Below are 27,946 nucleotides of genomic sequence, written 5' to 3'. Positions count from 1 at the left end.
AGCTTCTGTCACAGATGTGGGCCATAGATGTTATTCACGTGTCTTTGCTTTAAAATATATAATTCCTAGTACTTGCTAGTCAGAGGAAGGAGCTCTGGTTTTCCTACCTTATGTGAAAGGGGGTTTGTTGCTGCAATTGGCTTTGAGGGGCAGGGGGGTTGTCTCTTAAATTGTTCACATACCTTTCTATTACACCGATAATTTTTTAAATAAAAATACTGGAGTTTATTTTTTCTGTCACTAAGGTTCTTTCCTATTGAGTTACTGCATGCATTTGACCACTGAAATCCTTAATGAAATGGTTCAAACTTGCACTTTCAAAGAACTATTTTGCTTCTGAGTATAATGAAAAAAAAAAAAAAAAAAAAAGAACAAAGAAACACCTCCAAGAAAAAAGGCAGCCATCAAGAGAGGGAAAGAGGCACAGAGCATAGTTCACAGTGGCGACTGGAGAAATTGTTAGCTGGGACACTAGGGAAGCACTTGCACTTAGAAGGGCAGATGCATGCAGAGCAGAATCAGAGCCTGACTGTGTTTTTCAGAGACCACTAACACAACAACCTGCACGGGATTCTGTTCATCTTCAAAGTAAGAAGGGCAGTCTGGAACAAGACTAAGACAAGTTCTTTCAAATGAAGGAGAAGCATGCACAATGGACTGAACACCAGTGTCGCAAGCTTTACCAAAGGTTGGCTCAACATCAGACACTTCCTGTAATCCTGACAGAGTCATTTATGTCCCAGTTCAGCAAGAACCTATGAATGCTCACCTCACTCCTGAATTCAGTAAGGGTTATCCATGTAGTTCAGATTGGCTACACTTAGAAAAATAAGTTGCAATATCAGATCTGATTTTGCTGTTTCTCACGTCTTTCCACCACAGCTGTTTTTTCCAGGCCTTGGCACAACTTTATAGCCTGATTTACAGCCCTAAGTATTCGGTCTTACCAGCAAGCTAGTAAATGTATGCTTCAGTGCTTACACTCACGAATGTCTATCATTGGAATAACCTCATTTTCATCTATTATCCATTTGCAATACAGAGGACAACTCGAGCTTAGCCAAGCCCTTCCTGCAACTGCAGATAAAGGGTCAGCAGTATCTATTCTTGTTTTTAAGCAGGCTTTGTGACCCCCAGAGATGATGTTTCTAACTGCTTAATAGTCAATTTAGTTATCTATTTTAAGATGTTCAGTGAGGCAAGAAAGCTTTCCCACAGCCAAACTCTGTGGTTTGTCCACGTAGTGTTTTTTTTTCTTGTGTTCAGGTCACTTCACTCATTTTTATTCCAGTAACAAGCATTTCTCCCAGAGTTGTTGCAGTCTTTCCAGCTAACAGGCATGGTCACCTCAGGAGATCCAGCAGTGTTTCAAAAATTGTTCTCAGTGTGGTGTCTGACTTTGACTGCACTGCTCTCTCCCATGCTGCTGTGCATATTCAGGTGCAGGGCAGCAGAGTGCAAATGAGTGTATTTACTGCATTCCTGGACTGGATGCTTTCCTCCCCCAGCAGGATTTGTGGGTTCTTTATGTATATTATTCTGGATACTAACTTCACATTGTGTCTTCTCCAGTAGATATCACCAAGTACACTGCAAGAGCACTAATCTCCTGCCAAAGTCTACGAACCTAACCTAAACATCAACTACTACATGTAATGTATGTAATGCCACAACTAAGAAAACACCTTCTGTATGCTTTTACAGTGCCACCTAGATAAAAAAGCTAACAGAAAAAATAATTATATTCTCTAGAAATATATTGCTTATCTACTTAATATTAAAGAAGTATTTTGGTATCTTATAAATTAAAAGAAAAGCCATCACTCTATTAGCTACCAACAAAACACAGAGGTGACAGATAGATCTTGGAGTCATTACAGACAGGTTCCTGAAATCAACTCAGAGTGCAGCAGCAGCCAAAAAAGCTAATAAAATGCTGGGCATGATGCAGGAAGATATTGTGAACAAGACAGAGGGGCAGTCTGCCACTATTTAATGCCTTGGTGTAATCACATCTTGAATGTATAACCTAGCTCTAGTTCATCCATCCTATGTAGGACATAACTGAGGTTGACAGGTAGGAAAACTCAAATGAGTGAGATGGTGGAGCCTCCCATACAAGGGGAGATGGTGACTGAGGGGGAATAAAAGTGAGTCTTACAAAATCTTGAGGGTAGTGGGAAAGGCAAACACAGAACTGCTATTCACTGAGTTCTGTAATACTAGAGCTAAGGGGAGGTCAGTGAAATCCAGGGAATTGCTTAAGGCAGATGAAGGAAAATACCTTACGCAGCAGGTAGTGAACTAACTGCCTCAGGAGGCTGTGAAGAAAAACAGTATTACTAAGAAAAAAAAAAAATAAATGATTAGACAAATTCATGAACAACAGATCTAGAAAATAATACTAAAATAAATATGCAGGGATGTAATTGTTAAAATTGTTAATATAATAATTCCAGAAACCTTTTAGTGAATTTGGATGAGAAAGAGATCTGTTTGTTTTCTTATTTTTCTGGAACAATATGGAAGTTTTGTTCACACTGGCGTGGCTTAAACCCATCACAGCACTTGTAAAAGAGGTACACATGGCAGTATGTGTGCCACAGTGATGTTAGTACAGAAGTTGCTTTTCAATCCACCTACTCAGATATAAGTCAAATTCTAGCAGAGGAATTTGGAACTAGGGACATAGTAATCATGTCCTCAAAACACATTCAAACACGGGAAAAAAGAAAAATCTATTTCTCTTAAAATGTCTAAGACTGTAAGTAGTAGGAACCACCTTGTTACCTTACTTGGGAAAATGCAAGACTGTCTTTTGTGTTAACAGGCAGCTGTAGGAAGAACCTCTCTCCTTGTTCTATACCTTCTGGAGAGAAGTACTGATGCTAAGTATTCAAACACAACAGAAGTAGTAGCATCCCTTAACTCCATCCTGAACCTATGTCTCCCACAGATGGCCAAAACAATCAGAGAAGCTCTGGATTCATAGTAATATATATATATATATATATAAAAATGTAAAAACCAAATAAACAAATCAAATTAAACAAAAAAACCTAACCAAACAAAAAAAACACCACACACTAAAAAAAAAAAAACAACCCCAAAACCAAAAACTCAACAAACAAACATCAAAACTACTCCCTCAGAAAAAAATAGTCCATTCTCCTGCCATGGGGTGGAGGTGTGAAAATCACTTGAATAACAGCTTTCCAGTAATCTCAGATCTCTCATTTCTGTGATCAGGATCATGACTGCCACTTACAACTGGTAGTGTGGGGGTTTGTCCTTCTGGCTTTGGAACTGGCCAGTGCCTGCACTGCAGTGTACGGTCTTTCCTTGGGAAAAGGGAAAATGTGAAAAATTAACATACCAGCCAGCTGCTTGACACTACTGGCTACACGGGAAAAAAACCAGCTTTATTGCTATACAACAACTAATTTCACTGATGAATAATGAGGACAAAGGAGTGGTTAGGGAAAAGCTTTATTTTGGATGCTGGGTACATAAGAGCCTCACTGCGGCACAGGAATAGCTTCCCCTCTGCAAGCTTCCACAGCTGAACTGCATCTTCTCAGCGCCTCCTGCCTTCCCCTCAGAGCACCACAAGAGGACCTTGGAACATGTAAGGTCTCCTCCCACAGGCACAAGCTCCACCAAAACACCCAGGACTCTCCTGGATAATTTTTTTCCCTGCCCCAAATGCTATGTGCAAGCCTGCCTGCACCAAGCATAATTTGTAACAACTTGCATTCATTTTTAAGACCTATGCTATTCAACATGATTGCGAGTCCAATACTATTAAAACAACAAACTCACTTGCCAACTGCCAATATGGCCCTAAGAAAGCCAGAACAGACAAGCTGACTTGCAGAGGCATCAAAACATAGCTACCATTGCACATCTCAAGAAAAGCAGGACTGGGTATCCAGAGCAGCAGAGGTATTCCTAAATGATGCCTGGAACAGGTTTCAGCAGCACAGTCCTACATCATACTGGCTTACCCTTGGAAGGATGAACATATTGCAAGACTTTTCAACTTGCACATAAATGGTTTGATATTAAGATATTCAAGCACTAACAACCAGCTGGAGCACTACAGCCCCAACTGGCCTCTCGTTTCTGGAGGGAAAAGCAACCGACTCTTCCAGCACAAGTCAATATCAAATACAGCTGTTTGAGATAGGACTAGTCAAGCACATTATGCATGCAGCTACATTGTTCTTCCTTGCCTGAGCTAGCTCACTCAGGGCTTTAGAATTTGCCATGTTTACACACCTCAAGTCTTTGTCATTTTATATGATTTCTAATTAAACATTTTTTTATCTGCTCTTCTTGTATCAAAGTACTCATTACACTTTTGTAACAGCCTAGTGACTGAAGAACTGCTTCTTGGGTTAGGAAATACGGATTAGAAAAGAAAGGGCATGATAAAAATTGATTGAAATAATCCATCTTTGGTTAATTCCATCACCTACTTATTCATGTCCTCTTCTAGGTCTGTTTTTTCCATAGTAATCATGGATTACTGCTGACACAGTACTATCTGTAGCATTTTAGATCATTCCTTTGAGACCTCAAACGGCTTTATATTCTCTCATTTTAATTATACATACACAGTATAATGTAGGAATTTGGAGAAAAGAACACGTGAGGCCTTGGGCTGCTCTATTACATGAGAAAGAACACTGATTTATTTATTACCTAAACAAGAATGCTGAAAAGAAGTAACGTAGTAAAATATCTGTACCCGGGTATGACCAGTCCTTGGATCCATCTGTTCACACTCCTTTGACTGTTCCCATTCTGTTCACATGCAGCATCTCAGGCTTTCCCAGCTATGGACTCTCCCAGGGCTTTGACCGCTGATCAAAGAATAGTGGAGAGGCACAGAACAAAAACGTCTGTGCTTTCCAGAGAGTGCAGTGGGATGCTGTGTGTGCTGCAGATTGAATGACCTCTGTAGTTACAACTGACTTCACGGAAATTTTGCATCTCTGCATGCCCTGCCAGCAGAATAATCCTGACCATCATAGTGAGCTCTGGAGTATTATTTTTTCTGCACGTGGTTCCACGCACATAGCTAAAGCAAAACTCCTCTCACCACCAAGCCTATCACGGTCTCTGGAAAAACAACTGAAATGCACCAAAGAGACTGCCCCACCAAGAAAACAGTATTTCCACAATTAAAGACAGATCTTCTAAATCCGTGTTGGCACAAGTTAAGGAGATGAGCAAAGAAGGTTAAGCACTGAAGCGCGTTAAGATTTGGACTTTGTTGACAAGTTGGGTTTCATGTAGTCTGTCATTACAGAAACAGGAGAGCTCAAGGTGACAACCCTCATGGCCAGTGAAGTTATTTGTGAATTACAATCCCAGCACCAGCTGACTGTAGAGAAAACAGCAATCAAGGACCACACAGAACCTCCCTCTGTAGCACGAGGCAGAACTTTTGTCCTGAGTCCATAAATCTCCTATTTAGCAGTAATATCTCAAAGTGCCCTAACACCCAGAGGCAGGCACTGGTGTTATTTCAAAAGCATAGTTATGGAAGTGCTCATTAATTAAACTGAGGGAAGATGAAAGTATGCAGCTGGAATGGTACAACATGGCTGACGGTATGCACAGGCATCCTTAGCAGTGGAACCAAATGCAGTGACAAGCAAGTGCATGGCATGATCCTTTGCCCAAGGCACTCCTAGTCTCTAAACACACAGCACACACACATTTTCAGGCTTTTATGGGTTTTTTTTCTATATCATAGGCAGAGGACTAACTTCAGCTATATCATTCTCCATCTTAATTTCCTGAAAATAGTTCCACCTGTAAAACCACAGACTAACTAAAGGATAACAGTCCAGACGAGCATACCAAAGGTAAGATAGAAATGAAGCAGCAGTGACAAATACTGTTTTCTTCCTGCAAGCAATATCTACATCCTGAATATACTTCTATCCACTATTTTCAGAGAAATCAAACCATTTGGCCCACACACACAGAGCTTCATGTATTGAATAGATGATATTTTTTTTGCATCAGATATTGCTATGGAAGAGTAGGAAAACCAGCTCTTTTTAACATCTGTATGTGTCTTTGATGTCTCTAAGGTACTGCATTAAAGATTTATTCCTATAAAGCTTTTACAATGACTGCATCGACAATAATCCACATGGGGGATTTAGACAGGGTTAATTAATATTCTGAACCAAAGAGTAGTATGACAATATGACAGGATGTCTTACTGTAATCTTAATTTCATTATCTAAATGGGGACTACAGACACACATCGGATTTCTAGCAAGAGAGCAGCTCTATGACATGCTTAGTTAGGCACAGAGAATAGCAGAAATGCAAAGCACAGTTACTCAGACTCAGCTGACTGTATATACAGCTATGAAATACAGATAGCGTTTAAGTCAAAGAGGACAATATTATTAGTTTATTTTCAAATCATCTTCAGCACACACTGCAACAAATGTGACTGTCCAGTAAACAGCAGAGCCAGAACAAAATCTACCAAAAAGCCAACTAGCTGTCAAGGTTTCATGTCTGCCCTCAGTCAAATACTAATGGACCTTCCCTTTCTTGAATTTCACCAATCATTGCAATTCAAGAAAAAAAAATTAACTCAAGCCAATTTGGAGTGTCACCTGCAAACTAACCCTCTGCTTCAGATGACAAAGCAAATTCTCAGAGGTGAGTTAAATGAATACACCTCACTTCCTTGTTTCAGGATGATTTCTATGTTTTGTTACTGTATTAGACACCTGGGCAGAGACAAAGCTTCCCAAATAGCTGTATCAGGAAACTGTAAAGCTGATCAGATACAAAAAGGTGTCACGTGCACAAGGTGGACATATGAAAAAAGAAATTATTTCTCTTTTTTAAGGTCTTAATAGTATTAGTTTTAATAAAAGACCATAAAACAGGTTTTTATACAGCCGCTTGACTGCAAAAAATAATTTGAAATATTCTAGCAAAGCCTAAAACATGCTGACAGCACAATACATGTCAGTGAGCAAATTCTAGGTGCTTTGCTTTTCAACAAAACTTCTCCTGGAAGGGTACTGAAGCAGGTATAAAAAAAATATCAATTAATTAAGGCTCTTGAATGAGGGAAGTCTATACAAAGTTGATACTCTGGCTCATAAAAAGTTAAATGTTCATCCAAGGACAAACACTAACAAATAATGAAAATCCCTTGACTTCCTGGCTTACAACCTGTTCACTCAGCTAGACAGGTTCAGTATTTCACCCAAGATAAACAGCTATAATATGAACTGCATGTTCCAGCTGCTCTGTACAAACTATAGACTTACCATTCAGCAGAATGCAAGCTGTTCCTGAAACTTCCAGTATAAGACCAGGGATAAGGGGATCACTCCCGCTCATGAAGTGACTTGTGAGCATAAAAATGTGCAGGGCTTGGGGAAAGCATCAGTGGAGAACTCAAGATAACAAGCACTCAGGCGCTCTGTGCTTCCACACAACTACTAGTCAGTGGTATGAGCTGCTGACTAGCAACACAGTGAGTTGTACATAGTCCTGCACAGCTGGTGTAGAGGTCAAAAGATCTGTGACTTTCCTACATTTTTTCCACCAAGTGCATTTATTAAAAAACACCCAGAGCAACAGAGTATTCACAATGGCTAATAAGAATGACAAATTTCCATTGTTAAGTATGACTGATCCGTTGCACAGCTGTGTTTTCACATCATAAGCTGGAAAATTCCAATGTAAGTAACAAGACTTCTTAACCTCCAGAGCAGCTGTACTTTAAAAACACAAATATCTTGCACCCCTACATCAGTTTGCTAAAGGTCTATCATTAGTTTAAAAATACTTTCTTGTTTGTGGTCCTAAAGACACACACAACAGAAAATTCAGTGAGACTATCCATGCTCCTGTTGAAAGAGCCAGGGCCACACCTGAATTAAACTTGACAAATTCATTCACCCTAAAAAAAAAAACCACCTCAGACACAAAAGGAACTTACTCAAGACCACAACTCTTTCCCAGAAAGAGTCAGGATAGTCCTTGCCCAATCATTTAACCACTGCTTCTCTTTCTAAAAGTTTTTCAGCATCACTGCTTCTCTGTTATAGAAAAGTCCCCTCTGTGTTATAGAAAAGTCCCCTCAAACTTCTTTTAAATATCTACAGGTATCACAATAAATAAAAAAGCTCTCAGTAGGGCAAACGCCTGTCTACTCTAGTATTATAACATAGTGAGAACCTTACCCTATGCAGCAAACTCTTATTTTGAATTTGTTAACGATGTACATTAAATGCACAAACACATTAAAAAAAAAAATTACCTGGTGAGCTCTTCTTTAATCTTCAAGGGTTCATGTGGGTAGAATTTCACTCTAAAGCACATGGTATATGGTGGATGAGCTGAAACATTATAAAGAAAAAGCATGAGAACAGTAGCAAGCAAACACTGCCTCAGCACTCTGAAGGATTGCCCTCCAAGAGTCTTACAAATAGCCTGTGTGATGGTTAGCTCCAGAGCATCAGGCAGGGACTCAAACAAAACCAAAAATTATTTATACATATAAAAAGAACAGAATATATGACAAAAAAAGGCCAAAACACATACAAAATACAGCTAACCAAGGCAATTCAATTTATAAATGGTTTCGCACCTCACAAGAGTTATTGCTTGATCCAAGAGGTACAAAACATATCTGAGCTGCCTTTTTCTTTTGGCTATTGATAAACAGGAAGTAATTGCATCTTGTCACAATGAGATACAAAAGTATTACGTATATTTGTTACTTCCTGATAATGATTATGCCTAGACTATAAAATGGCAGAATTAAATTTGGTTACGAAGCTAGAGACCACAGAACTGTTTCTGTTTCCAGTATTTAATAAGGCTACATGACCTGCTCCTGAGCTATGGTACCAATACCAGACCTTAAGTACAATACTGTTTCCAAAAAAAGGAAGGGAAGAAGGGAGGAAGGGAGGGACAGAGGGAGGAGGGAAGCAAGATGACAGTAACAGGAATTATTTCAATTCTGAAACCAGTGCGCCTCAGTTTTACATTAATGAAACAGCTTTATATCCCACTTTTGTATCTTTGATGGCATTCAAAATAACTAATCCTAGGCCAGTTGATCTTTCAGTGAGGGACAGAAAGCAAATCGAAGACTACCATTATAATGAAAAAGGCATCTTGTGATATTCATGTTAGGATAAAAGACATGGGAAAACCAAGTAGAAGGCTTAAGAATAACACATCAGGCACAATACACAGGTAGGCAGAGCCCTCAGAGCTATCTGTAGCCAGGTAATGTTCATGTTTCAAATCTAGTTCAAAGCAAGAAGGAAAATACTGCATCTTCAAAAGGTAAACGGTTTGGGGAAAAACCACAACTATATTTACACAGGCCATGGTAACTGGCAGGCCTGCTGGTTAACACCAAGAGGGAGCACAGAGACGGAGGAAGCACCAAGGCATAACTGCTGTCCGAGTAAGCCATGTGAGGGTCCTCTTTACTAAAACATTTATCAGCACAGCCATTTTTAGATGGACAGAAACAGAAGAATAGATAAGGCTTCAAACAAAACGGAAACCTGTGATCATTGTGCTCATTTGGGAGTGTTCTGCAGACCTGAGTGCAGAACTGTAATCCTTTTATTAAAATATTTACCTTTGAAATTAACTTTCTGCATATTTACACTAGTACTCAACATTTATAGACCCTCTTAACAAGGTGGGGGGTTGGGGTTTTGTTCTATTGTTTTTTTTTTAAAGGAAAGCATCATGCAACTTCAATTCACGGTAAAGTGCAGATCTGTAATAGTCCAGTTAGTTTTAAAAGTCCCTTAATCTTAATGTATAATCAAAGTACAGAGTCAATCTAACTTTCCCAAATCCTGAAGAGATGGTACTTTTACAGGAGGGGAAAAAAGGAAAGGCAGAAGAAAAGGGCAAAGAAAATTACAGAGAAAATGAAGAAAAAGATCAGGAGAATCAGATAATTACTTTTTAGTTACTGTAATCTCTAACAATAATCACTGAGCTACTGTAACATTTTACTGTACCATCTCCTGAAGCTTACTTAGGTCACCGGCTTGTATAATAGCATGTGGACATTAGTTCAACAATCATGATACTCTTAAAGCTACCTTGACTGTAGTATTTATTCATATGCTGCAGTCTTCCAGAACCTCACCTCTAGACATCACATAATTCCATGTGATATACAAAAGCAACAGAAAATAAAAATGCATTGCAACTTTTGTTATGGTTGGTATCTTTTGGAGAGTTCAATTGCTTTTGAAGATGAAGCAGTATTTTCCCCTTTAACAACCCCATGTTGCACTTTTTAAAAGCATGGTCAGCCTTAACAAACCTGCTGATTTCACCTTCTTTTACATGTTTAAAATAACTACTCATTTAAGACACAACGTCTGAAGAGATGGGGATGGAAAAATGAAAAATACAGAAAAAAAGAAAGCAAAGAAACAGTAACAAATAGAAACAAGAGGAAATGGAGAAAGAAAAACAAGCTCTAAGTGTTTCCTAGGGATGGTTTGAACATTCAGGCTAATCAAATCTGGAAAAGGCCTCTGAAAGGAAGCAAAACACTCCAACTGCTTTCTGTGGGTTTTGGCATCTTAGATGTGACCACAGCATTGTCTTACAGTGACTGGAAATAGGTTGCAAAACAGAGGACATTGTTACGTCCTCCCTGCCCTGTAATGGCAAACTGGAAGGTAAACTGAATTCAATGTCCCAGAAAGGGAAACAGACATACAGAAATGCACTAAGGAGTCATGTTGCCTGGACAAAGCAAAAGATAACATAAGTCATCTTAAAGGGTTCTCTCTTCTCAATAGCCTTCTTAAAACTAAGCACAGGAGTAAAACATGCACTTCCAGAATACGGTTTCATTTACAAAACACAACAGAAGAGCCAACCTGTACTAAATGAGCAAGAGTTCTTTGTCAGAAAAAAAAAAAGGCTTTTAAGTGTCCTGGCAGATTTAGAGGTAGTTTGTGCTTGAAATAGGGATATGCAGAAATAAGGACAGGGCATGGCTCTGCAGGGCCCTTAGCTATTACAAGCCTACTGCAAGACCCAAAAAATGTACTGAATTTTACGCAAAGTTTTGGATGTCAATGAAACGACTGAAACTTTGGTTGTTATAAAAATAAAGGAAAAAAAATGTTAGAGTTACAGTAGAAGAGTCACACTCTGGAAGTTTATGGCAACCACAGAAAAGCAACAGCTGCCTCATATGAAAAGAGTACCACAGCAAGGAAAGAATGGCATACACTGCACTAAAAAATAGTCCACATTGTTAACAGCAAAGGTTATAATAGGAAATGTTTTCCTTGTAGCAGAAAGACAGTAAGTGACAGAAGTATACACCAATGCACAGAATATGCATAGGAAATTTGGCAAAGCAGTTTGAAGCCTACTTTGCAAACCTTTTCCTGGAGTCAAGCTTCTGTAACGATATTCCTCCTCAGCTGTAATACAAAACAAGGCTGCTGCAGCCTCCTAAACAGAGGTCCTTTTCTCAGTAACACCTGCAAGAATGGCACAGTCTTGACTGACTTGCAATTGGAAATGTTAAAAAGAATATGATACCCTCCACTCAATTAATCTCTGGAGATAAGAAGGTACCCTGCAATCACTGAAGGAAACAAGATCCTGGTTTTCTGTTCCTCTTTCCCAGTTAGAAAACCAGCCACAAACAATGAACACTTGAAAAGGGAAGGAAGGAACACCCACAGCTATCCACTTGCCTCGCCATCTTAATTTTAAAATGGATCGTAAGCCTGACGTTCCTCAAAAAACACATTTGATGATATGCAAACATTTATTAAGGCCTTTGTCTTACAGATTTTACAGTAATGGAGAACCACACCAGAACCTCTTATTCTCTCATTCACTGTACACTTGTAGTGGAAAGCAAGACAGAGAGTGAACCATATCAGCTCAAGAGATGAGATTGTCAAGCCAGACAATTCCTCAATTCCTTGAAAGCAAAATTACTTTCTACCACTTACTCACACATTAAAGTGGAAACATTAACAACAAACCTTCCCAAAACAGATTTCAATTTGCAGAACATTTCTTCAACATAAAACCAGCCTGAATATAATCCGCTTTATAATAGCTATAAGCCTTTTCTTTCAGCATGGTCCTTTATTTGTCAGATAAGAAGCAGCTGGTATAGTGAAATGCCCAAGGCTTTGTCAGAATTTCCCACCATCACAGGCTTTGCTTTCTCGCTAAAAAAGATTCACAATTACAGTAATTTCAAAGGACTTTAGCATGAAAAACAGTACTGGCTGCAAACTCCATTGCAATAGGGCTATTAATTTGGCACTTTATGTGCTAACAGCACATAAAAAAGGAAGGCAAAAGAACAAATACAAACATTTAAATTATATTAAATGCTGAAACCAGTCTAGACCCTTCCTGAAAGAAATACATACACAGCATGGAAGGTTTCCAGGCAACTGGTTTTACGCTGTTAAGGTTTATTTCAGTTGTATTTAACTAAGACAATGTATATGAAACAGTAAGGATCTCCTAGCTAAAACCCAAGCCTCTTAACACCCTGACCAGAGCAAAGATATAGCAGCTTCACCCCTTGGCACAGATACCAACGTGTAAGGGACAGAGTCTCATGTGCATTCATTTTCAAGCAAAGCCCGCTGCATGATTTCTCTTCTGTGAAGTTGAAGAGCTTATAGGGAATGAGAAACCTAATAAAAATTACACATTCATACTACCATTTTCTTCATAGAAAAACAATCTGAAACAGCAAAAGAAATATACTTATGTAGTAGAAAATTTGTTTTTAGAAGCTGGTGCAAATCTTGATTTAAGTTTTAGAAGTGTGAACCAAAGAGGGAGAAGGACAGAAGTTTCTCAGCTGCCACTTCTGGGAAGTTTTCCTATTTGTTTTTAACAGCCTGCTTTTCATCCAGCACAAATACTAGCTTCTGTAATAAGCTGTAGTGTTGATTTTTTGATTAAACATGGAGTACAGATGGATACTGAAAGCCAAAAGAAGATGTTTAAATTATCTTCATAGCTCTGAGAATGTAATATTGCAGAAAACTACTTGCATCTCTCCTCGATGTTACATATTTTCTAAACTATGCTACATTACTGAAAGTTAAGTGAAAAATTAAAAAAAAAACCCCACACACAAAAACATTACACTCAAACAGTCTTCAAGTTTGCTGATGCTGCAGAAGGATCTCTGGGGAACCCTGAATACATATGCTGTTGCTTCCATAGACCTTTTCCCTTACCAGATGAATCGGCTGTTTATCCATACAACTTGCTGTGCATGTTCCAGACAGAACAGTACTCAGTGTTTTTCTTTTATACGTAAGAAATACTTGATCTCAATATAAACCTCAAATTGTGGGGTCTTCCTGATGGCACTCAATTAGTTATGGAACAACACAGGGCAAAGTAGATTTTCATCATCAAGTTACAATATGCTTTAGAGCGTGTTATTAAATCTTCATGAACATCTCAGGTAAAGGATACACAGCATTTGGATTAGTGCCTGAAGAATCACACAAAACTTCCCATTGTCACTGTGCACAGATTTATGCACCACAGATTTGATTACACTCTTTTTTAGATTTGTGCTGAGACATGAAAACTGATGGTAAGTTTGTTGAGATTTAAGAATCTTTAGAAAGTTTTGCACAACCCATCTCTGCACCTGGGTTCTTGCTTCCCCTAGTTTGTTCCTTCTCCTTTCATATTTTATGACAGCCTTAGAGATTAATGAAATTAACTTAACAAATTTCAATGGACTGACACAGGAAACCATCCTTTCTGCATTACTCTCTCAGATCATCTGAGATGCAAGGCAGCAAGAAAAACATGTAAATTTTGAACTCCTGCACATAACAGCAACAGAACTGATTCTGTTCCACTGTAATCAAGAACAGAACACATACAGTTGGATATTTCCCACAAGCAAGTTACAGGATAGCTGTATACTTATACAGAATAACCTTTAAAATTGAAGAAAAAAGGGAATGAAAGTGCATGGGAAAACACTGTTCTGTACTTTAACATTAGTACTGATGTGACCAGTAGGATTTACACCAAGACATTCCTAGACAGAAAATAAGTAAAAACATGTAGGATGGCCAAATGGAGAACTTTACTGGCAGCATCTGGGAGAAAATAACTGTGTACGGAAAAAAAAAAAAAAAAAAAACACAAAAAAAAAACCAAAACAACAACCACAAAAGAACAGAAAAAAATAGTTTTAAAAGAACCACGAAGATGATGCAGCTACCTTAGGCAACCTCCCAGAGAGTTTTTTCAACACATTATTTGAAGCATGGTGCTCACAGCTACGGATCGCTGGCCACCAGCTGGCTTCAACCAGTACAAGACTGGCACTGGTACAGGGCATTTCTAGAGACTAAAATTTCCCCTCTCGGGCAAAATTAGTGGTAAAAATGGCTGAGACACAGACCTAGACTTTACACATCATCTTATGACACAAACATTTCAGTGAAGACAGTAAATGCAAAGGTAGATGCCGAGAGAATAAAAGATGCCATGCCTTCCTCCTTCTTGTGTTGCACCAGAACACATTTTAATATGGTTTCATATGTAATAAGACAAAATATAAAATATTTTGGAAGATGTCTTCTGTCATATCCCAGTAGTACTAAATATGAACTTAAAGCAATCTTTGTGAAAGCTAAAGAAATTAAAATGGTAGCACATCAGACAAGAACCTATGCAGACTTCAGAGCTTCAAACATACAACATTCTGTCCCACTGACAGAAACACAGCTGCCAAATTCTGATTGCTGTACAACCTGACTATATAGAGGGATTATGCTTGAATGATTCACGTACTACTGAGGCCCATGAAATCTAGCACCTACTGAAATTTGTATTAGAACACTACTCCCAGACATTCCTTTTCTGCTCTGAATATTTGTAATACTGAGCTGCACGAATAAATACACTGAAAAGCTTGTTACTCTTGCTGGGGAAAAAATGAAGTTCCCCACAAATGGTAGCTGAGATCAAGCAAGCAGCATTTTTCAAATTCTGCTGCATGTATGCAAGTCCTCTGTATTCCTATGTAAATCTGAGCATTTAACTGAATTTAGAGCACTTTGAATCATTAGTAATAATACAGCCAACTCCTGCACCAGAGGAAATTAAAGTCCATTATTACAAAACAGATCATTTCACTGTCTTCTGAATTCCTTAGTGTCAAAGAAAAAAAGGCAGCCTCCATCCAATGCAGTCTCTGTGAATAGCTTTCTGCCACCATTTCTCCCAGAAGTCATATATACATAATGCATGTTCTATTAACCAGTCACTTCATGGCTTCAGTTATGGAAAGAAGCACTTTACAGCTCCTACTAATTTCAGTCCTCACTTGTGTCACCTGAAACTGGGATGCTTTTCAAATGAATATTGGTAATTTCTTCTGAGTCTAAACTTTTTAATAGTAAACTGAATATTTTTAGATAAAATACAAATTAACCTGTGTGCCTTTAGAAATTGCTTAGTATTTGACATTAATATAACATATTTTAGAAAAATAAATCAGGAGGTTTCTGATGTGAAATGCTTACAAAAGTGTCCTTGAAACCTGTGGGAGCAAAAGATCTATTTATGCATAATCTACGTGGATTCTACACATGTATAGAATATATATATATATTTCCTTGTTTTATTTCCTTAAAGGGTTACTGTAGCAACTAAAATCCTTCATCTGTGACAAAAGATAAAGTTACACTACTATTAAACTGAAGCTGCTCATGAAAAACCAATCACATAGTTAAATTGCACTTCTGTCCTAAATCTAAGGTTGATAACAAAACTCCTTTGTTTGTGTCTCATTCTGTTTTGCTGTTGTTGTAGACCTTTTCACTATGATAAATAACGTCATACTAGCTGCATTTTATTTTGCTTTTTTTCTATGCATTAATTTTTCGGTCTTCAGAGATTTTATTAGGATTCTACCCCAAAAGCCACACAAGTTATCTGATGAGACCATCACATCACTACATCTATGGAATTTATAGAGTACCATCGATCACATCTAGGCAACATCTATACACAGGTAGAATTTTTTGGAGTAAGTGAAAAAATTCTGAGCATATCTGCCAGCAGAGTTCCAGAATATTTTCACTTACTCAAAAAAATTCTTGTCCCTCATTTCTTCTTTCACTGGCACTGCAGAGGAGCACAAGTTAGTTTTAGCTTGACATTCTTGAACTTATTTTTTATCAGATAACTCTGGTTAGCTAAACACTAGATATAAACAGTTCACACTGAATATGCTAGGTACGTGTGTGCATGCTTATATACACATGCATGAACATGTTGTGACATATACTATTACTGCATTAATGGAAGAATTTATTGAAGTATTCCATGTAGTTCTGCTAGCACCCAGGACTACTGTTTTTAGGTATTAGACAATCTCTTAAGCCTCATCACATTTTAAAAAATACATTATTTCCCATACAAAAGACACCTTATGCTTAAAATAGAAAATGGCTGCATATGAAGGGTATGTGAATAAAATTATATTTAATTTTGTAAACTAAAAATAGGCAACATCTTTTATCAAACAAGACACAACTCCCAGTGACCTCAGTCAAGTCTCAGAACTGCCAAATAACGGCTCTCTTCCACTGCTGGATATAAACCTGAGCACCAAAATAGTTCCGTTTCCTGAAGAAGTCTTCACAGTTGGCCCATTGGAAAGGATGAGCCAGACCATAAAATTTCAAAAAGAAAATTAAAATAATACATTCCTATTTTGAGGAGTCTTTTTGAAATGATGACTGTAATTTTCCACTTGCCTGTGGCAGGAGCTCACCACATAACCCACAGCACTAGAGTTTGCTGGACTGTAACACTGATCTGAAACCAATGCACTGCATTGTCAGGAAGCAGGGGGCAGCAGAAAGAAAGCAAACCAGAAAGACTCAGAAGCAGATTGCCACACTCCATATTTTATCGCCATCTCCCAGTGGATGATTGCATCTGCCTGAAAATAAGAGCCAGAACATACAGGTCTTCCCACCAGATCTGCCACCCCACACACATCAGCTGGCCTCTGGCTCTAGCCTGAAGCAGTAAACTAAAGCTCTTGATGTGCAGAGCACTGTGAGACAGTGAAATGAGTGTAGCATGGAGTTTTTAGGAGTCCAGATGGCACACAAAGGGCCTATTTGCACCAACAAACAAATGAAGCATATTTTAAATTACTGCATGGAAGCACAGGAGAACCTTTCAGCATTTCCAAACCAGTTTAAAAACAAAAGCTCTCAACACTTACATTTCATTTGCTTGAAGATGGACTTGTTGAGCTCAAGCCAGTGCTAGAAAAGCAAAGCAGAGAGCACAGGTTAATATGGATCACAGCAGACAACAATATCCTTGTAGATGTACGTGGTACCAAAAATAGGAAGTAGGATTATTGTTTCACTGAGACATACATAAACTCGAAAAAGCACCTCCACAGTGTTATAATACTGAAATTGCACTGTATAAGCATACTTGATATTTTACCACTGCTTATAAGATGTAGTTGAGACAAAAAAAAGACAAATAATTCAAAGACCAATTTAAAGGAGACAGGCTCTAGAAATTAATTCGCAGCAGGCGTTTTAGTCTTATACTTTCAGCCATTTTTCCCCAGAAGAATCATTATACTGGACATAGGATAGAGTATTCAGAAATATTAACACAATCTGTTCATTAATGCTGTCTTCTACAGTTTTTGTAACTAAAGCCTGTGAAAATACTGTATTCTCAGTCAGCACCCTCAGTGTTCTCTTCTAGCAAGAACTAAAGATCTGAAGGGAAAAAAGTGTTCTTTTCCATTAAATGTTTATGCTACGGACAGTCAATGCACAACAGAGCCTACCAGTTGATGTATAAATTTCTAGGGAAAGACTGCTATGGCAGGAAAACTTTCATTTATTAATTCTCCTGGAAAAGAAACTCAGATGCTACCATAATGAAAAGGTAGGCTAACATTTTAGTTAAGACCCTTAGCACATCCCCTGGTAACAGTAGCTGAACTGTCAGTAGGACGTTTTGATTGACAAAAGAACATGCTGATATTCAAGGCCCACTTCTGACCACAGCCAACAGCATCTTTCCTGTAAGCAAAAAATCTCCATGCTAAAATAAGATTTGTGCTGCAGAAGCAGCTGGTCAAAAAGCATAGTACTCAGCTTTAATAAGCTTAATCAACACTGCAAGGCCTTGCACCAAGGGGTTTCGTTTTTAACTCTTTTCATTCTAGCTCTAAACCCCTATGATCTACTGCAAAACAAAAACCTAGCAATTCTTAAAACATATGTCATACTTAAAATATCCTACAGCAGCTACTATTTTTCCTCATAACTTGTAGGAATTCTACTACAGAGGAAGGCAAGGGGAAGATACTTTGTAGGTATTGTTAGTAAGTGACAGAAAATTATTTTAAAAATGACATCTCAAGATTTCAATTAAAATCAGGGGTAATTTAGAATTAATTTTCTGAAACAATTTACAACAAAACAAATTGGAAAGAACATTTTCAAATATCTGCAGCTTATATGCTATGGCTGCTCAGAAATTCCTGCATCTAGTTTACAGAAATATTGGAGATAAGCACTACTGTGCATTTCTTTTTGAAGTTCAATTATCACTAAGAGACTGATTGGAACCCTAGTACTCAAAAGACAAACAAAACAAAAAACCAAAACTTCAAACAACAACAAAAACAATCCCACACTATTTCTTCACTTGTTTCCTCTCCCCAGTATCTCCTGTTTTGAGGGAAAGAAAGAAAGAAACAGAACTGAGAAAGCAATGACTGTTTCACCAACTTACCAGAAATATCTAGCTCATTTCATTCTTTTTTAGATCACACAGACACAGATACATTATTTATACATTTTGCTCTGAGTAATGGGGGGTAAGGGTTGTTCATAAAAAAAGTAAGGCAATTTAAGACATTTGGTACCATCTGCAGTACTTTATAGATACATAATTCAGAATGAATTCACAGACAGGAAACCAGTCAAGACACACAGATAGGTAAGTTTGCTTTCCTTAACATCCTCACACACCTACCCCACCTCCACCAGGATCTAGGCAGTCCAAGGTGAAGATTCAGACAGCGAAGAAGAACTTGGACAGTAAGCCATGCTGTACTGTTCCCTGGGAACTGAGCGTGAGGAGGTATCTCACTATTTTCATCCCACAGGAGCAGAACAGAACTTGTCTGGTATTCCTTTTTGAAAGGCCAAGCTGAAATATTAGCAAGGACCAGGTCAGCGTGTACAGATGTTTGAAAAAGTCAATTACCTATGCTAACAAAAAGTCAGAGGTAAAAAAAAAAAAAGCCAATTTTCAAATATGAAACCCTTCTAATTCACCATATGAATAATGAGAAAGAGGAAACATGGATGAAAATTCCCCATGCAGTGCACCAAACCCCCAGGAATGCAGATTTAACTAACACATCCAAAAGCAAACACATTTCACTAAGACCTGACTTTCATGGGTTAAAAATGGATTGAAAAGACACTGAGCAATTAAGCAGTCTACACTTTCACTTGGAGGTCAATATGCTGACAGGCAGTTTTTATAAGCTCAGATTTCTGTGGTGACCTTCTGTTGGTGGAATATTGTGAACATACAGGCAATTCAGCTGAATCTTCCAGAAAACTGAGCAGTTGCTTTATAATTTGTGATTTTCAAAGCACAGCAATTAGGTGCTTAATGCATTCTGAGTGTCAGGGGAAGATAAACACCTAGTCATTGTCAGTACTTCTGAAGATAGTCACCCTTATATTTGTTTGCATATTTCAAGTTAAGTTTTAGGAAAGATTTTCCCCCGAGTACTTATCTTTCAGCTTTACAGCATTGACTATTAATAATTAATAATAGTGCCTCATCTCTATAGTACTATAGAGTATTCATGCTATATTTATTCCAAGATTAATTAGCTGTTATAGCTAGGACCAGACTAAGGTTCCTATAAATTCATGGAAGGGTTTCTGCAGGAATTTTCAATTGAAAAGCATCACGGCCTTGCAAAATGCTTTTTCCATGTATCAACCTTTTTTTTTTAACAATTTCTCTGAAAAAGAAAAAAAAATCCTCAAATGAAAGGGAAATACAATGTTTTGAGTTAGTCTGTCAGGCCAAATTTTAAAAGCATTTCAAATCTTCAACTGCGAAAAAATTTCATCACTACTGTATGCCACACTGCCTTGTGGGAACAGAACATAGGTGTTTCCATTTTTTTTTTGTAAGGCTAACACTTCATAAGACAAAATAGATAAACAAAGCCAGTCAGAAGTAAAACTTGGAGCCAGAGGCAATAATCTTTAATTTCTCTCCTTGCAGTAAAATGTGCTAATGAGGGGGATAAAACCCCAGCAAATCTTAAACAGTTTCATTTTTGCCTCATGTATTTCACATCACTGTCCGTAAAGGTTGCTTTAATTTGGGTGATGGCCTACACCCTCAAACCAGCTTGGCTTTATATGTAATAGTATATAATGATCATCAGAAATCATTCCTGCAGAGGCTGAGCTTCCCATTTCCTTGATGGCATGTTAGCAATGTGGTTGTTGCCTAATGGAGAAGAAAAGACTTTGATCCCAGCCCAGCTAACACCTATTACCAAGGATCCCGTGACGAGATCTGTGTTCAGCACTGCCAATTTCTAATCTCTTCTGCTGAAAGAGGTTTGGGTAGCAGCTGGGCATCTAGCTGGTCAGGCAGATGTCCTCACAGAAGCAGAAGGCAGACAGAAAGATACTTAGAGATCTCAAAGGGTCCATCATGGGACAGCTAATGAGTCAGGTGCCAGTGGTGAGTAAGCAAACTATTATGGGTATCACTTTTGGTCCTGGGATCATAATATGCTGAGAATTGCCTTCTGACTGAGGTTTCATTGCAACTGCATTCTGTGTTTCAGACTAATGCAATTTTTACTTTGTAAATACAGCTCTCACCTCTGATCAGTCTTTAAGTGGCACTGAGTAGTCATTAGTAAGGCCAGGTGTGTTCTTGCTTACCCACAAATGCTGGGCAGCTGATGTGCTACCAGCTTCCACAGCAAAAGCTGAGGATGAGCAAGGACACCACACAAGGGTAAAAGCACCATTCTAGAAAGGCAATTTAATTCCAAAAACACTGATGTGGATTTTAGCAAACACATTTCAGCCTGTTTTGAACAAAGTCATTCACTGATAAGCTCAGACACGACTGAGCTTGGTCCCGGTATAGCACAGGGTTAAGGGTTTTGGAATTAGAAGCAGGGAGGAAAGAGGACATAATGTCCCATATCTCTTCTTACACCCATTGTAAGGGGTCAGGTGTCATTAAAAACCCCACTGTTCTTCCTCTACATTGCAGCAGCCACTCTATGGTGCAAAGACGTGTGCTCCAGTCTCACCTTCCTATGGACTCCAGCATAAGACTGGCATAAATCAAAGCCTACCTCCTACAAAATTGCCAAGCCATGAGCAGGTGCTCGGGACCTGACCAGCCACTGAATTCAGTGAAAAGTCTCTCCCTTCCTGCAACAGAAGAGGCTTTTTATTTAGTCTCCGTGTTTGGAAGCGGAGCAGTAACGAAGGGGCAACCAAAAGTGGCCAAATACTGTATTTAAATCACACCCAGCAAGCAATACTCAGTCACATGCTCAGATGTGCATACAGTAAAACAGAATAAGAAGAACCTGCAGATGTTACAAGAATATTTTAACCAGGCAACAAATGGATTTGAAGACTTTGTTGAATGGACAGAAGAGAGCAGGGGAATGGAGATATGCACTGAAACACTGCTAGAAATGTAATAAAATTAATTTTATTTAAGCCTCAACCCTATATTAATCTTCAAAATTAATACCTAACCTTTTCCTTGAATGAAAGGCAAAATGAAAATCAATTTGCTTTAGCCTCAAAGCAGTGACTTGCACCAGGTCACTGCCTGCCACAAGTTGGATTAAAAAAAAATAAAATAGTAACAGTATCCAAAGCTAATGGAAGCTCAGACAGGGAAATAAATTGGGTTCCCACTCTGTACCAGCACAACAGAGGCCAAATGACCCTGGGCAGCCTGCATGTCGTCTTCTTCACGCCCTAAGGCTGACACCATTTTTTCATGGCTTCAAGAACCTCTAAACCAGGGGTCCTCAAACTTTTTAACCAGGGGGCCAGCGCATGGATGAAGTGGCAGGCAGCCATCTGCGGCTGCTTGGTTTCCCCCCCCAACGCCCGGTGGGGGGGGGGGCGGGGGGGTCTGTAAATACCGGGGGCCGGACTGAGGACCCTGGGGGGCTGTATCCAGCCTGCGGGCTGTAGTTTGAGGACCCCTGCTCTATACTAAGAACATCAATATTTTTCCATTGCAGCAAGGGAGCTGTTCCTCTGTACTGTTCACAAAATCAGGGCACTGACTCTGGTTAGTGGTATGCTAAGCAGGAAGAAACAAGGTACATCACTATCACAAAAATACAATGGAACAGAATCACTGTTTGTATGATTCTGAGCTGCAATTTACTAAACAGATTTCCAAAGTCTCACTCTGTTATTCCTATTACACTAATATATTTAGTGCTGTATCCAATCAACTGATCCATAACCTCAATATCAGCTGAACATCCAGCCATGAAATCTGCATATATTGATGTATGCATGAGCCAGCCACATGCTCATAGACAACAGGTTCAAAACTGATGGAAAAACAACCTTTATTAAATAGCCTGCGGAATTATTTTATTTACAAGGTTACTAATCATCAGACAAAATATTTTAGTTGCATCATTACTGCTGAATTAAGTTTGTATATTCACACCACTATTCATTTGTGCCAAGACTGTGCTTGGTACATAAATGCACCGCTACTGGTAAAAGCGGGAACCCATTTAACTTAGCACTTTGTCCCTGGAAATGGCCTAAAGCAAACACTTAGAAGAAGTACAAAACTAATAGCTCCCATTGTGTTCACTGGGCTTTTTCCACCAGCCTCCATTGTAACTTGTTTCTAAGTCTTCCTGGACTTTAATCAGTTTGTCTAAACACTTATTTTTAAACAATTTTGTTATATTTTTGGCAGCTACAACAATGAATTTTATGAATCAATATTGCATTTTAAAGACTACTTCTTTATAGCAATTGTTTTATAATTTCTTAGTGTGTTTCAGTTCTGTTACAAGAATTACAGGGCAATCTTTCCTTGTCCGCCTTCTCCAAGCCATTTTACATCATATCTTCCGCTGTCAGTCTCTCTTGCTCATTCTCTCACGCTCTCTTATTCATTCCCTCTCATTCATTCTCTTTCACTCACCTCTTCTCCTACTGGAATTATTCTAGTCTAATCCATCTCTCTTCACATGAAATCCATTCCTATTTGATATCATTGTCAGGGCTGTCTTTGTTCCTTTTCTACTCCTACTGTATTTTTTTGAAACAGCATAACCTGAAACTGCACACACCAAGCAGGGTCACAGCAAGACTTCGTGTAAAAGCACATAATTTTTGTGACAAATCTGTGCAGGAGGGGAGATTCATATGCGTAGAGAAAGATTAAAATTGTAATTAACCTATGGATCAGTCACGCTGGTGTTCAGCCTGTAATACTTCTGCTCTGCCCCTTCAAAGAGACTGGAGAGCTCACAGACAGCTACATAGCTCTATGGAGCCTTATGGGTCATTACACAAATACATAGACTTGTTAAACAAAGGTTGCAAATTATCTGCTGTCTCTGCTGTCTCTTTCTGTCCTAATGTGGGACCAAGTAGACATTTTTAAGAAAATGTATTAAATAACTGTTGTTTCTAAAGAAGAGACCAGCTGAACACAAGGCTTGCTGACCCTTTCAAAAAGTCCCTCTGATGAGGAACTGCTGTGCATTTTGTGTACATGTCCCACTAAAAACAGAACTGCTACTTCACAATAAATAAATTCATTGCTCACAGGCAACACAGTCCAGTTTTCTTCCCTAGTAAATACTGGGACAATGTTGAACAACTGGGGTTGTAGGATTAAACAAATACTCTGCCCAGGTCCATTGGAAGTGCTGTACTCTAGGATACAAATGGAACTCCCCAGCAGCCTTTCTAGTGAAATAAACATGTAATCTGAGAAAAAACTACCTGTGTGTAGAGGTGCCTAGCAGTTTTGGTCTCATCTAAGCTTGAAAGGAAAACAAGAATTGTATTTGCAACAATTCTCCACAGAGAGACTGGCAGAAGCACTGGCAAATCAGTGGTGCACAGTGTCATCCTTCTAACTCTGGGAAAAGTCAGGAAATCCCAGCATACTCACAGCCACCATTAAAGATAAGCTGCATAGCTGGAGTGTATTCATACAGCAGTTTCACTGGTCATACAGCCTTGCTTTCATACTGCCAGGGATACATGCACAGAGCTAAAACCACTGCACTGCTCCTGAGTAGCCCTGCAGCACATCCAAATGACAAAGCATCTTAATGCTTCAGGGTGATGACAGTCTCAAACATTTGTACGCTGACTGGTGAGACTTCACAGTTGCTTCACGGTCCTAACAAAGCCTTTTCATAACACCTAACACTTCCAACGTACCTCATGGGTAGCTCCAAGGTATTTCTGCCTAACTGCCACATATCTTCACATTCAAAAACATAATTACAAGCACATGCTCAAATCCACCTATTGGGAGTAAAAAGGGGGAAACAAGTATTTCCAACTATAAATCACTGCTCAGATGCCTTACTGAAGGGACTTGAAGAAAACATTTCACCACATTACCATCTTCCTTCAGCCCAGTCCTCTACTGCCCTTAATACCAGTGGGATCCCTCAACAAGGGTTCTCTAGTTGCAATCTCTAGTGAGGATGCTGAACAGTAGCTGCATCATAACATCCTATTCCCAACTCTAACAGCCCCAAAATCACAAAAAAGTGCTCAGTCAACCCAGGGTATCTGGCACAGAATTAGCTATGCTGCATATCCTCAAGGGTAGGAGTATCTATTACATGAAGATATACCAACAGGTAGCTCCTGGAGTAGCAGAACCAGTAACACCTCCTCCAGATATGTCCCCTGTTTGAAACTACCCGTTTCTAAAAACTACAAGCTCCAAATGATGGTTTCTGGGTTCTTAGTGTCTCTCTCCCAGCTCTCTCTAGATTCCCCATGGGGGAGTGTTGCCCTACAGCATTTCCCTCGGTAAGAATAATAATAGGGATTTACCCATCTATGTGGCAGCTTATCTTGATGAAACCTTACAGGAATGTAATGTTTGAGACCTATACACCATAAAATATCGACCAAAGCTGGCTTCAAAAGTTACTACACGTAAGAGTTGGGGAGAAGGCCAATGGGATCCCATATACCTAGTTTTCTCAGAAATCCAGACAAAAAATTCAACAGTGAACACTAGGAAATCATTTGTTCCCAGCATAGTACCATTAGACACCAAATGGCATGCTGCAATTTACTGCATACTTTTACTACAATCCTGGCTTTTCTGAAGCTACCCTAAGGCACAGTTTCCCCAAAGGAACATCCAAATGTGATGCTAGACGATAAAACAGCAGATATGATGTAGAACCTAGAGTCTTTAACTGCTAGTTCATTGGCATTGTTACTCTCATGCATATCCAAACATAATTAAAAAGCTACATGCTGCCTTCTGTTAGGAGTGTCTTCCAGTTTCTTTTTTGGTCTGGAATAGAAAATGAAAAGCTATAGAAAATTTTATAGTTTGACTATGCCTAACATATCCGCACACGTTTTACTTATGCAGAAGGAAAAGTTTATTATTTAAGGGGGGGGAAGGAGGTATACATCATAACTTACTTGAAAATTGACCTATAAAAACAGTAGCTGTTTCCCACCACAGTTTTCCCACATTTCAAAATTTTGTTCCAGTCTAAGACAATGAGCTCAATCATCTAAATTTTTCACATAGTCAGAAGTTCTGAATGTTCTAAACACAAAAATTTAAACATTTCATTTGAAACATCTGAAATACTGAAACCGTTCATTTTTTAAATTCTCAAACTCAGTGAAGTGTTTCAACACTCCTAAGTCAAAATGCTACATTTTGGTAGCATACTGGGAAAGAAGACACTTAGGATGAATTGAAGCTGGTATTTTTGCCTGCTTGAGCTCTCTCAATAGATGACAAAACAAAAGGACTGCAAATTAGCTTTTGGAGCAACTCTGTAACCTTCACAAAAAAAATTACATACAAATAAGAGAGAGGCAAGCATCACTGATAGACTAAATTCCAGCAGGAGTAATTCTGCACAATATTCATATATATATATATGTGTGTGTGTATACTATATAATAATATACTATTATGTCATATAACTTTACCATTCAGAGCCAATCAAGAATAATTCACTAAAAGCCAGAATTAAATGCATGATTTTGGCAGTTCCATTTGGAACCACAGCTATAGCCCTATCTGTGCAGAAGCAGAGACTATGCAGTGGAATACAAACTACAACAGAGGCATTCAACACTTCCAAGAAAACAGGCAAAGTAACATGAATTGTACACTACCTGCATCAGAATCAATCAAAAAGCGTAAAAAAAAAAATTACGCTTTCTTGTTTCAGCTTTTATTACATATTCTTTGAAAAAAAACTCAGAAAATTATGCCTGGTCTTTATCTCTATCAATGTTTAACATAAACCCTTCCATAAAATTATAGAGATCTGTCTTAAAATTCATCACAAATCTAGTTAAAAATTTTGCCCTGTTGCCTCTATTATGGCTGTTGCAGACATTACAGCTCTCATTGGCTTAATTAAGAAGCCACCTCTCATGCTCAAACTTTCTTTTTCTTTCTGCTTTACACTCTGATGCATGCATAACCGTATCCTCTTATCCTTTGTTTTGCTGCACTAAGCGGGTTATGCTGTTCTTAATATCATCTCAAAAACAAGTTCTCCATTCTCTTTATCTTTCTAACAGTCCATCTCCTGATTCAGTTAAACTGATCTTTCCTAAATGCAGACGTCTAGATCAGAATAACTGCAGTCTCATTAGGGTGTAACGACTTTAATACTTTCCTGAAAATACAATCCTAACAAGGGGCAAACAAAGTGTTGTCTTTTGTCATAGCCACATCATGCCAACACCAGACCGGGGAATATTCATTTTATTCATTGTCCCATATCTCTTTATTTGTCCACAAGGCACTGAAGTGCATTATCACATACATTATTGAACTGGTTTAGGATAAATTATCACTTCCCTTCAAAGCAACTGTTCTCAGTCAAATCACCAGATTTAACTTTAGAATGAAGCTCTCTGTGAATTCCACATACAGATCTTACTGTTTCCATTTTGTAATGCATCTAACAGACCCATAAGAATGTACTGCAGGAAATGTCTCTCCCTTTTTCCTTGGTGGGACCTGCAAGAATTCCACAGAGCTTCAGAAATCTCTTCTACAGAGCTGTAAGTACTGTTTCGTGTAAGGTGGCTACAATGATGTGACATTACCCCTGTGACCCCGCTACATCTTATACTTGCTATAGCTCATCTCTATAACCACAGACCTAAACAACTACTCTTCTGGAATCTCAGGGGCTTTTGTTAACATGAATTTCAGGTAGCTACGCTCAGAACTACTAAAATACAAAACTGTGGGAAAAGCCATCACCTACCTCATCATTTCAAAATCATGATTTCCTCTATTTTTCTACTGTGCTGTTTGCCGATGAACTTTATGTAACTACAGTGCTTGGGCCCCACCACACTTATCCATAGAGTCCCACATTGTTATAGTACTGGGAGACTGTTGGTTAGTATGTTTCTTTAAGATCAGAAAAAGCTCAGAATAGTCTGCTGATGGGAGATGAACTGTAATTACAGTTTCACAGTCTTCTTACATCTGACTGGTAGACATCAATGCAACTGTATGTGATACAGAG

General features: G+C 38.6%; 1 protein-coding gene across 1 annotated transcript in view; it reads right to left on the bottom strand.

The window, feature by feature from the left end:
• FRMD3 (FERM domain containing 3) overlaps positions 1–27,946 on the bottom strand; it is a 140,718-nt gene that overhangs the window by 45,933 nt on the left and 66,839 nt on the right. The window contains exons 3-4 of the mRNA XM_056325495.1: positions 17,336–17,378; positions 8,321–8,399 (exon numbers count right to left, since the gene is read on the bottom strand). Coding sequence (XP_056181470.1) covers positions 8,321–8,399; positions 17,336–17,378 — 122 coding nt within the window. The remainder of the gene's footprint in view (positions 1–8,320; positions 8,400–17,335; positions 17,379–27,946) is intronic.

The sequence above is a fragment of the Falco biarmicus genome, chromosome Z (assembly GCF_023638135.1).
Source record: "Falco biarmicus isolate bFalBia1 chromosome Z, bFalBia1.pri, whole genome shotgun sequence".
Lineage (NCBI taxonomy): Eukaryota > Metazoa > Chordata > Aves > Falconiformes > Falconidae > Falco > Falco biarmicus.
Note: the sequence above shows the minus strand (reverse complement) of the source record. Positions and strands in the feature narration are given on the sequence as shown.